This window comes from Papaver somniferum, unplaced genomic scaffold, assembly GCF_003573695.1.
Source record: "Papaver somniferum cultivar HN1 unplaced genomic scaffold, ASM357369v1 unplaced-scaffold_19, whole genome shotgun sequence".
Taxonomy (NCBI): Eukaryota; Viridiplantae; Streptophyta; class Magnoliopsida; order Ranunculales; family Papaveraceae; genus Papaver; species Papaver somniferum.
This window is the reverse complement of record NW_020628818.1, coordinates 11655427-11669321: the sequence shown is the minus strand read 5'-3', so window position 1 is coordinate 11669321 and position 13895 is coordinate 11655427. Positions and strand designations below refer to the sequence as shown.

The 13895-nt window shown below is 35.3% G+C and overlaps 2 protein-coding genes across 5 annotated transcripts; one reads left to right on the top strand and one right to left on the bottom strand.

Moving 5' to 3' along the window:
• Positions 1 to 1144: 1144 nt before the first annotated feature.
• On the bottom strand, positions 1145 to 4935 carry LOC113339047. 4 transcript variants are annotated; one of them, XM_026584449.1, is made up of 5 exons: positions 4689 to 4935; positions 2171 to 3975; positions 1871 to 2075; positions 1518 to 1709; positions 1145 to 1435 (listed from the first exon to the last, which is right to left on the bottom strand). In XM_026584449.1, the coding sequence occupies exons 2-3, from the start codon at positions 3600 to 3602 to the stop codon at positions 2068 to 2070; spliced, it is 1440 nt and encodes a 479-aa protein (XP_026440234.1). In that variant the 5' UTR covers positions 3603 to 3975; positions 4689 to 4935; the 3' UTR covers positions 1145 to 1435; positions 1518 to 1709; positions 1871 to 2067. The 4 variants fall into 4 exon arrangements, with proteins under 4 accessions (XP_026440234.1, XP_026440235.1, XP_026440232.1 ...); XM_026584450.1 differs by having other exon boundaries at positions 1518 to 1649; XM_026584447.1 differs by having other exon boundaries at positions 1871 to 1996.
• A 4310-nt stretch (positions 4936 to 9245) lies between these two features.
• LOC113339046 (F-box/FBD/LRR-repeat protein At1g78750-like) lies at positions 9246 to 11779 on the top strand. The gene is made up of 4 exons (XM_026584446.1): positions 9246 to 9401; positions 9678 to 10704; positions 10810 to 10959; positions 11413 to 11779. Exons 2-4 carry the CDS (start codon positions 9841 to 9843, stop codon positions 11680 to 11682), a joined length of 1284 nt encoding a protein of 427 aa, XP_026440231.1. The 5' UTR covers positions 9246 to 9401; positions 9678 to 9840; the 3' UTR covers positions 11683 to 11779.
• Positions 11780 to 13895: the final 2116 nt, after the last annotated feature.

Here is a 13895-nt window from a genome sequence, read left to right as displayed (position 1 = left end):
CAAGAGCCTACACTTGATTCCCCTAGATGACGTCCTTTACAGGCCTACGAGTGCCTCAGCCTAAGTGAAGACTTCTTAACTAATCATCCCATAATAAATATCCTATTGATTTCCTTCAGATATTTTTCAATCAAGGTAATGGGAATCTATTTGGTTATGAGGGATCTTCAAGTTAAATAAGATATCAAGCAAACCTTGAAAATTAGGACAACTTACTCTCTTCAAAAGGTTATAGAGATGCCTAATCGACTTTACCTCACAAGAAGTATCTCAACAAACCAAAGAAGAGTTTAGATATCTATTTTGTGGAATCCCAAAGTCTGAGAGGTAGAATACTTTGTGATCTCTATTTATCTTGTTCTTGATCTATAATATATAATCTACAATAATCAATAGGACCAGATCCGAATATCAAGAACTATCATGTAAAAGATAGTCTGAACGAGCTTCACAATTCCCTTAGTGAAGACTTTAAAAGTCGTAATTTAATATAGTTTCACGAGGAAACCTAGGTCTTCCGAGGACGAGTCTAGCCGCGACTAGGACTCAGAAGTTCCAGGATTGAAATTCTAGTATGCAAAGAATCCTCTGCAGGATTGAGATTCTAGTATGCAGGATTGAGATTCTAGTATGCAGGATTTAGATTCTAGTATGCATGATTGAAATTCTAGTATGAATAGGGGTAGCTAACTAAAAAAAATAAAATGAGTTCGTTAACTTATTTCTATGTTCACGAATTACTTTAACACCAAGCAAGCTTAACTTCTATCATCTATGTATAAAATGATCATGTAAGCAAGTGCAAAGTTTGCCTTAAATTACAGAGAAGAATGTGCAACAGCATATTAGTCGAAATAGGCGTTGTGTACCAATTGGTTAGCACCTATGTTCTGAAAACCGACCCGGGCATCGACTCGGAAAAGTTACCGGGTCAGGGTCAAATGGTTCAACCAGTGAATCAACCCGGGTTCACTGGGTCACATATATTATAAGCTTAAGAAGTAAGAACCTGCTGTATTCCTGTAAGATGTAACTATGTAAGTCATGTAACATGACTAACATCTCTATACCAATCATCTGTTGATCTTCATCATCAACAGTTGTGGCATACTGAACTTAAAATCTTAAAGTTCAACTATAAAAATAGCTATCCAAAGTATAAATTATAAAAATCAAACAATAAAATAAGTTAAATAACTGGATATCCAAAATTTAGATAGGAATCTAAGTTCTACCAGTGAGTTTTAACTTCTAAAAAACGAGGAAGATCAATGAGGAGGATCGTTTAAATTGAAATGGTTATCTTCAGAACCGACATCTTGATAACCGAAATCATTCAGATCGTGGCGTTCAAACATCCTATCATTTTCCAAATCCATATCATCATTATCATCAAGCTCATTCCACGCGCCAGCAACATTTCCATTATCCTCATCTGTCAAGCAACACAACTATTTAGCAAAATGAACCAAAGTTAAGCACAATAGTCATATAATACTAATGCTTCAACCAAGTACCTGCTCTTGCTTGTGGAAAATCATGGTTTCTCTGACTTTCATTTTCAAACATTGGAATTGTTACATCAGAAGCTGTAGCTTCAAGCTCATCAACATTAATCTGGTCAGGGTCATCGTCTACTACCAAATCCTCTGTCAAATCGATTGCATCAAAATCTATAGGATCATTTAAATGTTTTTTTGGTACTATTCCTGGAAGCAAAAGTATATTTAGCTTAATGTGTGAAGCATGTAAAATACCTAAGGCTAAGATGACAATCACACTAGTACAATAATGTAAAGTATGTAAAGTACCTAACTGACAATCACACTAGTACTTAATGTAAATTATGTGAAGTATTTTGCAGAAGTACCTCGTCTTTAAATGGAGATTATAATGAACATATACCAAATCATTCAGCCTTTGATGCTCTAGTCTGTTTCTTTTCTTGGAATGTATACGTTCAAATACACTCCAGTTCCTCTCACATCCCGACGAACTGCAAGTTTGACTGAGAATTCTAAATGCCAATTTCTGAAGATTTGGAGTAGCACAACCGAAGTTTCTCCATCATTCAGCTAAATAAATAACATGCATATATGTAATTATGATTGAATCTACATGATAATAGAACAAAATGATCATATTAACATTCATGTGTTATGAAATTTACCCGGAGTCATTGTTTTCCGTTGGTTGATTGCAATATTCCGACCAAAGTCAACCATTGCTTCCTGAAAAGTTTGTTTCTCTTTCATGAACTTGTCCTGCAATGTTTGATTATATCCTGCAACATTTTCAATAATGTCTAAGACACAAGAATGGATTCTAGGATCCTTAGACATGTCTTCACTATACTGTATAGCAGGATTCAACCAATATCCCATGATATGAATGTTTTTCTTGAAGTGCTTATCCAACCTACTGTTGATAATTTTCATGTAAGGTTCATAGTCTCTTTTCCTTCTGTTGAACACATTCGACACATCATCCTTTACCTTAATAATGTTATCATACAGGAAACCCATTGCAGGCGTATCTTCTGAATCCACCATCCTTAACACACGAACAAATGGCTCACTAATCTTAACAACCTTCGAGCAAGTCTTCCAAAATTCAATATTCATTACTATGTTACAAAATTCCTGTCCCTTATCTTCTTTGTAGCACGAAGACTCAACAAATTCAGGACACGTAACTAGTCCTTGCAAGTAATGCTTATGATAAATAATGCTTTGTAATGCAATAAAATTTGTTGCAAAACAGGTAGTAGCTGGGCGAGTAATTTCAGTCCAGCCAGGTCGTTTACGCAATAAAGCTAACACCATTGAATGATTGTAAATGTACTTTGTTACCTTCACCGCTTTGTTGACGACATTTTTAATATCACCCAGTTCTCCAAAATCCTTCAAGATCAAATTGACAGAGTGTGCAGCACATGGTGTCCAGTACGTATTAGGGAATTCTTCTTCTAACAATCTTCCAGCAAGTGCATAATTGCTAGCATTATATGTTACCATTTGAACAACATGTTGTTCACCTACAATTTCAACCATTTCTTTAAGCAAATTGAAAAGGTTTTCTCCCATCTTCACCATGTCAGAAGCATCCACTGATTTTAAGAAAACAGTTCCCTTTGGACAATCAACTAAAAAGTTAATTAAACTGCGGTTACTTGTATCTTTCCATCCATCTACCATAATAGTGCAACCTTTATCTTCCCAAAACCTGCGGAAATTTTCAACAAATAATCGTACTTCTTTAACCATAGATCTTAATAAATTAGTATGAATATCATCGTAGGAAGGAGCCTTGTATCCAGGACCAACTACAGCGACTGCATCCAACATAAGCTGAAAATAATGTGAATTAATTGCATTAAATGGGATGCAAGCATCAAACATCCAAGTAGCAACAGCCAAATCTGTTTGTTTCTTTACTTCTTTGCTCGCAAGTGCACTTCTTATTGATGGTTGAGAACCAGGAGCAGTTCGAGGTGCAAAATATCCACCTATTCCTGTGCTTTTTTGGTTAGCTACCCCTGCGACCCTCTGACTACCTCCATTTCTACTTGTTGTTATGGGCACAGTAGTTTGCATATTCATTTGAACTTCTTCGATTTCCTGAACATCGTTATCCTGGTCGTCATCAGCCTCAACCTCTCTTTGTCACTTCTTTGTAGATGTCTCTTTCAATGACTCTAGCATTTGATATCGAACATCTGGACTAACTCTTTTACAAGGTGTGATTTCCCCTCTTTGTCCAGCAAGATGCTTACTCAGCCTATTGATTCCTCCACCCATAATCTTTCTCATACAAACCAAACATGTTATGGATATTTTCTTAGTCACTGGATCTTTCTCTTCCTTTGCATACTTCCAAGCAATGTCTATTTTTCCTCTAGCTGAAGTTTCAGGCTCCATTTGTGAATCATGCAATGATTGCGTATCAGATGAAGCCATTGCAGTATCGTTACTACTGCAACACATATCAAATCCATGTATAAGTTTGAGTACTAATAAATAGTTACACAGGACATCACCAAAATAATCAAAATAGAGATGCCGTTGTCTTTGTCAGGCTTGTGTACAAGTATAACAAATAAACAACAATCAAGAGAAATCAGAAATATTAATATCACTTGCAAGTCAAAAGTGGAACATTACAGTAATTAGAAAATTAGAAAATGAACATCATAGTAATTAGAAAATTAGAAAATTACAGTAATCAAGAGAAATTAGAAAATGAATTGGAACTATAATGTAAGTAGAAACATTACAGTCAAAAGTGTTGAGCATCCAAAGTGCAAGTCATTCTATTCTCACTTGCATTCACAAATCACTTTGAACAGTCTTTACTTTTCACAAAATAGGGAACCACACTTTAGGATTTAGCCTTCTTTTACTTGTCTGATATATAAATCTCCAATTTCATACACACCAAAACTTACCCAGAAAATGAACTTAAAATAAATGTAGACTCTAAACATAAAAATCTATAATTCAGACATCACATGCATGTTCAAGTAAAGGATTCATATGAATGTTCAAGTTCAAGTAAAGGATTCATACCAACTTGGAACTACAAATTACTAGTTAATTTCAAAAACTACAATCCAAATTTAAAACAAATAGATTACAACTTACACAAGGGAAATTAAAGTCAAAAACATATGATAACAGTTCATATACCTTATAAATCGATTGAATCACAGTAGCAGCAGAAGGATTCTGTTTGCTGCTTGCTCTTTTAGGGTTTCTTTGAATTGAAAAGAAAAAAAAGGAATTCTTCTTTGGATAACAAACCTAAATACCTAATTTCCTTCCCTAATTCCTCAATTTCCTTACCAAATTTCTCCATTTTTGTTACGAATTAGGGAAGAAAATCTTCCAGTTCCCTTCTGTTTCTCCTAGAATATGGAAGATTTAGAAGAATAGAAGGAAAGAATAGAACTGAATAGATTTTTGCTAGGTCCGTTTGTTAGGATTAGGACCATCGACTCACTGACTCGTACAAAATACGCCGAATCACGGGTCAATACGTCCTGGTTAACCGAGTCTCACAAAATAAGCCGTTTTTTGTTGATTTTACTGGGTCACTGTTGATGCAGCCCGGAAATGTGACTGAGTCACGGGCTAACTGGGCCAACCGTCCGGGCCGGTCCGGTTTTCATAACATTGGTTAGCACAAGCACAATGATTAAGTCGTTCGTGTACTTTCAAACATAAGATGAACTTCTAGTAACTCTCGAGACTAAAACATCTTGTGAACTATACAAAACCTTTCGTGAATACTTTGTCGTTTAGGAGTTCATGAATCCTTTGTATTGATACGTTCACGAACTCTATCAGTTCATATACTCAAGGTATAAAAGGTATCCTAGAACCTCTTAAAATCAATTAGTTCGCGAACTGACCAAATCAGTTCTTGTACTGGAGAATAAAAAAGTATCCAATAACATCTCAAAATCACAGTTTGTGAATGACCAAATCAGTTAATGTACGCGAGTTAATTAGAATATAATTCACTAATCTTATTATTTATAAGTTCCAAGTTCGCGTACTGAGCAAATAATTTTTTGATCACAAAGATTAACTTGGTGACTCATTTTGAACTTAATACGCAATTGTGATATGTCGAAAAATAATGTAGGCTTATCTGTTAGAGGCAAATTGGTACCAAAAGTCTTCACTTAGGCTGAAGAAACTCTTAGGCTATAAAGGACGCCAACTTAGAGAATCAATTGCGTAGAGCCTTGCGAGGTTCAAGAGACGTAAGAAGAGCGATTGTAACTGAATGGCTTGGAAGGTGGATTCGGTCTCAACTATATTCCAGTCCGAACTTTGATAGTGGGCTAGTGTCTTTAGCGGCTTAATACAAACTGGTGTTCAAATCTTGATGAGGTCCCGAGGTTTTTCTTCTATGTTGGTTTCCTCTTTAACAAAACTTCTGGGTCTTGTGTTTTTTCTTTTCCTCATTATATTGTTATATTTATAACATGATTTACACAAGTAGTACATAATTAATTCTATTAGATACACCCATATTTATTATGATCGATTCCGAGACTCGTTCTTGTAGAATTCATATCTTGAAAGATATATAATAAGTTTCACACTTGGCAGAATTCCGATTGGATTATTTGGATACGACTACATTGATCTTGGAGATTGATTTTTGAGATCGTTCCAAGTACTCTTCTTAAAAATAGGTTTGTCCATAAATATATTGTCAAGGATCATTAAGTTGGTGGTGTACTTGAGAATTCGTATCTTGAGATCACATATTTTATTGTCTAGACTTTCTGATTGAGAAGAGATAGAGTTATAAATTCTATATACATATATTGTCAAAGATCATTTAGTCGATCTACTCGCAATTGCGTTAGGTTTGTACATACATGTTGTTGAATGAAAAAGTTGGTGGTATACTTGGTACCCTCTCCTTTTAAAATTTCACATAGAATTACGTAAAACTTAATCAACAATTGATCCAAACACATGAATCTTAAAAAGTTCGTAGCATTCATCATGACTAAATTCTCCGCCATTGACTTCAACAAATTTGGTACGTCAAAGTTTTCTGAATATACATATGAATAATAAGTTAATATGATTTTGATTAATTAAAACTGAGTCATTCAAAATGATTTAAAGGTTTTTAAGATACTCACTCGTTCTTCGATGCAAAATCCATGATGATCTTGGTTATCTATCTATAAATTTTCTGTATAATTTCTCACATCATTCTTAATGATGAAAATACTAATTTCAAGGTTCTTAAATTTTCATTACCGGCTAACAGTCACAAACCTTTGAAACACATTATCTCATAACTAAAGACTAGTTAGGTTGTTACCCCCATATTTGCAACTGATATCCAAACTCGATTAAGACCAACTTCTTCTTCTCAGGGAAGAAAACGCGATGCATTTCGAATGAGAGGTGTAGAGCAAGTGTGAGGTGAATTGTTTGCGAGATTATATATTTATAGAGGATTAGTTTTTTTACTATTGGATGATAAAACACTAATTGACATAGATAATATCAGGAAATAAAATCTCTACTGAGCGACCAAAACTCTACTGTTCGATAGAGACTATACCTCTATGTTAAAACTAAAAAAGTTGTCATTTTGCCCATTAAGTTTGCCATTTAACCTTACCCGTAGTGGGTAGATATAGGATTTGCCTCATGCATAGGAACTGGCCTTACGTAATTAAAAATGAAAATTCCATTTGTTCTAAACAATGTTAGGTACTTAGAAAATCAATGATGATTCATTAGGTTTTTGTTGTTTCTTTTTAGAGATTTCTAAATTTAATTTTCGTGATCTAAAATATGAATCTTGTAAAGAAAGGGTAAAAGAATGTGTAGAAGAGAATATGGAGATGTGAGTTGAGAGTGAAATTAGGGCTTAATATGAAAAGGGATAAACAGAGTGGTTGGCAATATGGTTGTAGGCTATAGAGGTGTTCACACGAATTATCGCATAGTGATGGTGCCGTTATCGTTCATAATACCTAATATATTTTCTTTTTCTGAGTTTGCCATAGTGAGAAAAAAAATCTCATTTACCCATACATGACCATTTTTTTTTAATTCGACGATTCTCTTAGTGATCTCCTAAAGCCAAGCATTATGAGAAAGGAATTCCCCTTGCTACGAATTATATCCAAAACCAACTAGTATGCAAGATTGCTAATAGGGGATAGCAATTTGTTTGGGGGTGTACCAACCAAAAGCCAATGCATGTTTTGTCCTATATGTATTTTGGTACACCTCTAGGCAAATTGGTACCATATTAGCAGCATTTCTACTGTATTATAGATCATGTGTTGGATATAATATGGGGAAATACAATATTTGGTTAGTGAAGGGAATAGATCAGGGCCATTCTAGCCAAGAGATGTAAACAAAACACAAAATTGGTCAATTAGACCTAGAACAATAATTCATAGGTGAGAAAGTCTTGTAAAATTTGATACTGTTTAAATGGATGGGAATCAAAAAGATACTTTTCCTATTAACCATTTTGGGTATTTTGCCCAACATAATTATCAAAAATTTACCTATATGCCCCTAAACTAAACAGTTAAAACCTAAAAATTGTTGAAACCAAAATCATTGTTCTTCTCCATCATCGACAGAGAAAAAACGAGATCCAATATCCGATCTGAAGTTAGCTGCAGTTTTTGTTATTAGAATCTGTGTTCTTATCTATCATCATAATTTTTTGTTCAATCCTTTAAGCTTAATTTATAGGGTTTTGAATTGATTTTAAATCAAAAATCAAATCTAATCCAATCCAATTCAATTCGATTTTGAGTAGGAAAGACGGGTTTGTTGATGTCCGAAGTTGGAAGTTAGGGTTTTGATGTTGGAAGTGATGCAAAGATGGAGAAGGAGATTAAATTGGGTTTGTTCTTGAGCTGGAAAACAAGGAGGAAGAAGAGGTTTGTGTGCTGCTGTTAAATTGGGAAGAAATTAGAACTAGAGTTTTTGCTGAATATTGGGTTTGTATTACAAAGAAGAAGATGATTTGAATTTGAAGATGTGGTGTTGATGTATTGTGCAGTAATAAAAAATGACGTTGTTATCAATGAGTTTGATTTAGCTGTTGTTGTTGATTTCAAAAGGAGGAGAAATGGTTGTGCTTGTGTTAATTTATCCGAGTATTGCATAAGAAGACAAGGAGATGGGTTGGTTGCAATGAAGTATGGATCTGTATTTAAAGCTAGATGAAATCAGGATCATCTTGGCTTAAACTGAGTGAGTCCGGATTCATCCAAGAACAACACAAGATGCAACCAGGTTCATTCAGTTTGAATTTGGAGAGTAATACTCGATGCAACCCAGTTTCATTCAGTTTGAAGTTGGATAAATCTGGATTCACCCAAGTGTAACACACGATGCAACTCTCAGTTTGAATTTGGAGAGTAACACTCGATGCAACTCAGTTTCATTCAGTTTGAAGTTGGATAAATCTGGATTCAACTAAGTGTAGTACACGATGCAACCCAGTTTCAAATTTGTATCGCAAATGTTATTTTATCGCAAAATACATGAGACCTGTTTTGAGGCAAATACATGAGACCTGTTTTGATCGCAATTGCAGGCCCGGCACCATCAAAATGTATTCACTTGGTTCCTTAGATTAAGCCCAACACCTATGAAATACCACTCCATCACAACAAGTACCGTACTTAGCAAAAAGGAATAAAAATAATAATGAAAGATCCAGGTTCCAATAACTCAACTAATCTCTACTGAAGTCAAGTCTTTAATCAGTAAAATTCATTTCCATTTCGTAATTTCTAGGGCATCAATTTGTAGCCTACACTGTTGAGAAAACTATTGGTGGGAGGGAATTCATCTGTAGATTCTGTACAAGTTCCTTATCAGGTAAAAACAATCCTGCTTCAATTAATTGGCGGGAAATCTTTTAATTTTGCTTGTTTGATGAGAAAATTAGGGTTTTATTTCCTTTTTGTTGTTTGGTTTATCGTGCTGATTATATTCTTAGCTACTCTTAACCATAATAATCTAATCCTTCGTCACAGTTTCGTGAAATGTCTATGTTCAGATCTTCATTTTCATCTCTGTATTTATATATTTGGATTAGAATTGAGAAATGTAACAATTAATCTGTTTCTAACTCTACAATACAATCTTGAATAGGGTTTTAACAATCAACAAGTGACTTAAGTCAAAGAGATTACAGACACAAGAACATGGGTGTGGGGAAGGATAGGATCAGTGAATTACACGACTCACTTCTTCACCATATCTTCTCATTTCTTCCGATTAAATGCGTAGTTGCGACCAGCATTTTAGCTAAAAGATGGAAATACTTGTGATGTCTGTTCCTGTTCTTAACATTTGCGAATGGCAGCCGTCTCTTAAAACTAATGATACGAGAACAATCCAAACTGTTCGGTTTCAAGAGACTAAAAGACTCGTGAGTTGTTTGGATAGGATGGTACTGCCTTCTCCTCCTCTTCTTCCTGACGATATGCCTACTATTAAGAAATTCCGTCTAGATTATCGTGGTCCTGATCGCCTGTTTAATAGTAGGATTTATGGATGGATCTCTAGTCTAGTATTGCGTAAATTTGAAGAACTCAGCCTTTGTTTACAAAGAGATTTCTTGTTACCCCCTTGCTTGTTCACTTGTGAAACTCTGACTGTGTTGGAGATCGAAATGGCTGGGAATCTTTCATCAAAAAGTAAAAAGACAGGGAATCTTGGTTTTCCCCCAACAGTTTCTTTTTCAAGGCTCAAGATCCTTCGCCTTACACATATCGTATTTGTGGATGCGGACTTGACTACTCAATTATTTTCCAACTGCCCTGTCCTTGAGGAATTGATGTTGAACAAATGTTGCATGGTGGAAATGAAGGTTTCATGTGTTTCAGTTGCTTCATTGAAACGCTTATTCATTACTAGTCCTGCCAGAAACAGTTGGAATTTGAAGATCAACCTTTTTTTACCAAATCTGCAGTCTCTGACATACACTGGCATGCCAGAGGATTTTGTTCTCACGGGTCATGGCTTCTCATCACTAGTAGATGCAGACATTGACATGCCTTTTGAATCGATGAATATCTATACAAAAAGAGGCAAGGAAAGACTACGTGGTCTAAAAAACCTTGCTGAAGGGATTTTGAATGTAAAGCTTCTAAAAATTTCAGGTGACCCCATTGTGGTATTATCGCTTCTTCTTCTTTTTTCCCCAATTAGCTGATATTTGTCTTCAATGAACCTATGGTTTTACTTCTACTGATATAGTTTATATATCCCTGGTTGCCAGTATCTATACTTTGAAGATGTGTTAGCTGAATGTACCTTTCAAAATTTGAGACAATTGGAAGTGAGTTCGAAGCTTTCCTGTGGAACTACTAAAGGATTATTTTATCTTCTCTTTAAGGTGCCTAATCTGGAATCCATTATCTTTTCTCAGGCAAGTTCCTAGCCTCTCTCAAGTCCTTTTTTGAGTTCTCACTTCTTGTTGAGCTATTATTGTTTATCTTGAGATTTAGTTTACTGCTGCAAACCTTGGCCCTAGCACGTTTCCTGATATAAACCAATTATTGGATCAAACATAATTCCGAACTTAACAAATAGAACTAGCCAGCCTCAGTGTTGATTCAAGGTGTTTTATATCATCTTGTCTTGAAGAACCCACTTTATGGCTCGTAAAATGGGTTGTGTCGTATGACATTGGACGGTCGGACTTACTAAAATGAGCTCCCATCAGAATACAAAATTTACAAATTTGTAAGCTGGTGCTGCTTTTCCATGCAAATTTGGAATGGATGAGATGAAGTGACTTGGGTTTGCATAACTGTTCAATGCTCTAATTTTTGTATCAATTGTTTTCTAAACTAATCTTAACTTTTAATTCTGGTTATAGGGTTTTACGGAATTCCTACTCAATGCTACTCCGTACAACGAGGTGCCAAAGTGTTTGTTGCTACAATTGAAAGCTGTTGAATTTCGTGAAATTGATGGGCACGGAGTAGAACTTGATGTTATTACTTTCTTTTTGAAGAACTCACTTGTTTTGCAGACAATGACTATCACGTTCTCTTCAAGTTTACCACAATGCTGGAGGGACATAGTTATAAGGACATTACTGATGTCTCCAAAAGGCGCTGCAAATGGTGTGATCAATTTCCTGTGATCAATTTTTTGTTATTTTCTTTTCTATTTTGAAGCTTCGTTAATGTTTAGGCTTGTTAATGCAGCCAACAACTAAGTGACCATCATTTGTTTTTATAGATTGTTGTGAGCACGTTTGTTACTTCGTAACTGGCAACTGTCTGAAACTTCTTGTTCTCTTAACTTTTGGTTACAGATTCAATTAAGCATGTCTAATATCTTAGAAAACTCAAGGTCAGTCCTAATTACAGACGGTTGTCAATGATGTTTTAGTTTAGATTGAATTCTCTCTTCTACTACTTCTCCTTTGGGGTGTGAGAAATGCCAAGTTCAGAGCTTTAAAGGGAAAGAGAGGGTTATCATTGAATTTGAATGGTTTTGACAGTGGAATTTTAAAAATAGGCTAATAGCGATAGTTGCAGTGGTAGTAAATGTAAAATTAAAGCCTATTTTTGTCCATTGGTGGATAGATTTGTAGTATTAGTTGCTTCAAACAATAAAATTACGTCTCCCCGTTGGTGAAGTTGACTGAAGTCGGGATAAGGAGAATGGCATGCCTTGAATGGATTTTTGAGAAGTATACACGCTAAATAATAAGGGCCTACCTCATTTGTTTTTTGAGAAGAAAAAGGTTATATTAAAGTGGAAAAAAATGTACAACCCACGGATAAGATCAGACACTTATTTCAAGAGTGTAGACAATTAAACAAAATAGACCTTACAGAAATATGTCTACAAGTGTTTTTCTCATGGAGCCAGAGAACAATATCTTGCTTGATTAACAAAACTAATTCAGACACAGTCTTGTGTCTAGCACCAAAAGCTCTGTCGTTTCTCTGCTGCCATAGATGCCTGATTATAACATAGTGTATCCTCTCCCAGACATCCCTACATCTACCTCTGAGATTGCACTGACTCCAAATCTCAAATAGACTCTGAAGAGTATTAGGCATTACCCACTGTATCTTAAAAGCCTTCAAAAAATGCATCCAAACCTCATGAGCATACTTACAGGTCACAAAAATAGGATCTGCTTCTTCCACCTCATTCTGATAGAAATGGCATATGTCTGATGTTACTTCAACACCCATGTGTCTGAGCATAGCTAGAGTAGGTATTGAATTATGCATATAAGTCCATAGTAAGAAACTGACCTTGGCAGGGACATTCTTCTTCCACAGAAACTTCAGAAAAGTGAAATTTTCAACTTCCTCCAACTGCTGCTCATATATCTTCTTCACACTGAAATCTCCTTCATAAGAAATTTCATCCACTTCTTCATCAAAGTCTGGAACAGGACCTAATTCATTACACAAGCTATCCCATTGCAGTTGTTCAGCTCCATTCATAGTCCTTCTTGTATTACACACAAGCCTTCCATTTACCACCATTTCAAAAATTGAAGCATTCTTGTTTTTACAGACTTTGAAAGCAGCTGGAAATCTGTCTTTGAGAACACCATTTGTACACCATTTTATCATACCAAAATCTTGTTGCTCTCCCATTCTTCACCTGAAAAGTACAATTGTTTTGAACCAAATGACTTGTTTTTAAAATGTCTTTCCAAAAACTCCTTCCCTGTGGTGAATTGTCATCCACAGGCAAATACAAATCCTTGTTTCCTTTAAATTTCTCTTGAACTATCCTTCTCAACAAGGCTTCATTCTCCTTAGTATATCTCCAAATCCACTTTGACAAAAGAGCTAAGTTTGTGGGGATTGGTAAGAGGTAGAATTTTTTCTTTATTTTACGTGGAAAAAGGAAGATAAAAATACATATCCAGGCCGAGAGACTAGGACCAAGGCCCAATAACAGAGTAACAAACCCAATTGTATGATCAAATCTAGAAAGGTTACCAATCTAAACGTAATCCCCATTGAAAAATCAGTTTCTTGATTTAAATTATGATCATATGTCTGTTTTGGTTTCTCTTCTTTGTCATGAGTTTATTATTTGTTTTTTACCATAACGTCCAACCAAACTTTGAAAGGATATACCGAACTTTCTTTGCCGGCTTCTTAGACTTCCTAGTATGCTCAAATTGCTCATTCACAGTAGTTTTATGATTCCAAGGAGAGTCTATTGTAGAGACGAAATAGTTCCATATTTGTTTTCGGAAGGGGGAAGGGGTATTGAAGTATTAGATGGTTGAAATCTTCATCAACTCTAGAGAAAAAGCAGCGACTTGAAGTGGTAATCCAATATCCTAGCTTTTGGAGCAAAACCAGTTAATAG

Excerpts from the sequence above, each read along its gene's own strand:
- LOC113339046 (XM_026584446.1), top strand. The coding sequence starts at position 9,841 with ATGGAAATACTTGTGATGTCTGTTCCTGTTCTTAACATTTGCGAATGG. Across the intron at positions 10,705-10,809 it reads TTTCAGGTGACCCCATTGTG|TATCTATACTTTGAAGATGT; the intron begins GTATTATCGCTT and ends CCTGGTTGCCAG. Across the intron at positions 10,960-11,412 it reads AATCCATTATCTTTTCTCAG|GGTTTTACGGAATTCCTACT; the intron begins GCAAGTTCCTAG and ends TTCTGGTTATAG.
- LOC113339047 (XM_026584447.1), bottom strand. The coding sequence starts at position 3,602 with ATGAATATGCAAACTACTGTGCCCATAACAACAAGTAGAAATGGAGGT. Across the intron at positions 1,997-2,170 it reads ACGGAAAACAATGACTCCGG|TTCGTCGGGATGTGAGAGGA; the intron begins GTAAATTTCATA and ends TCAAACTTGCAG.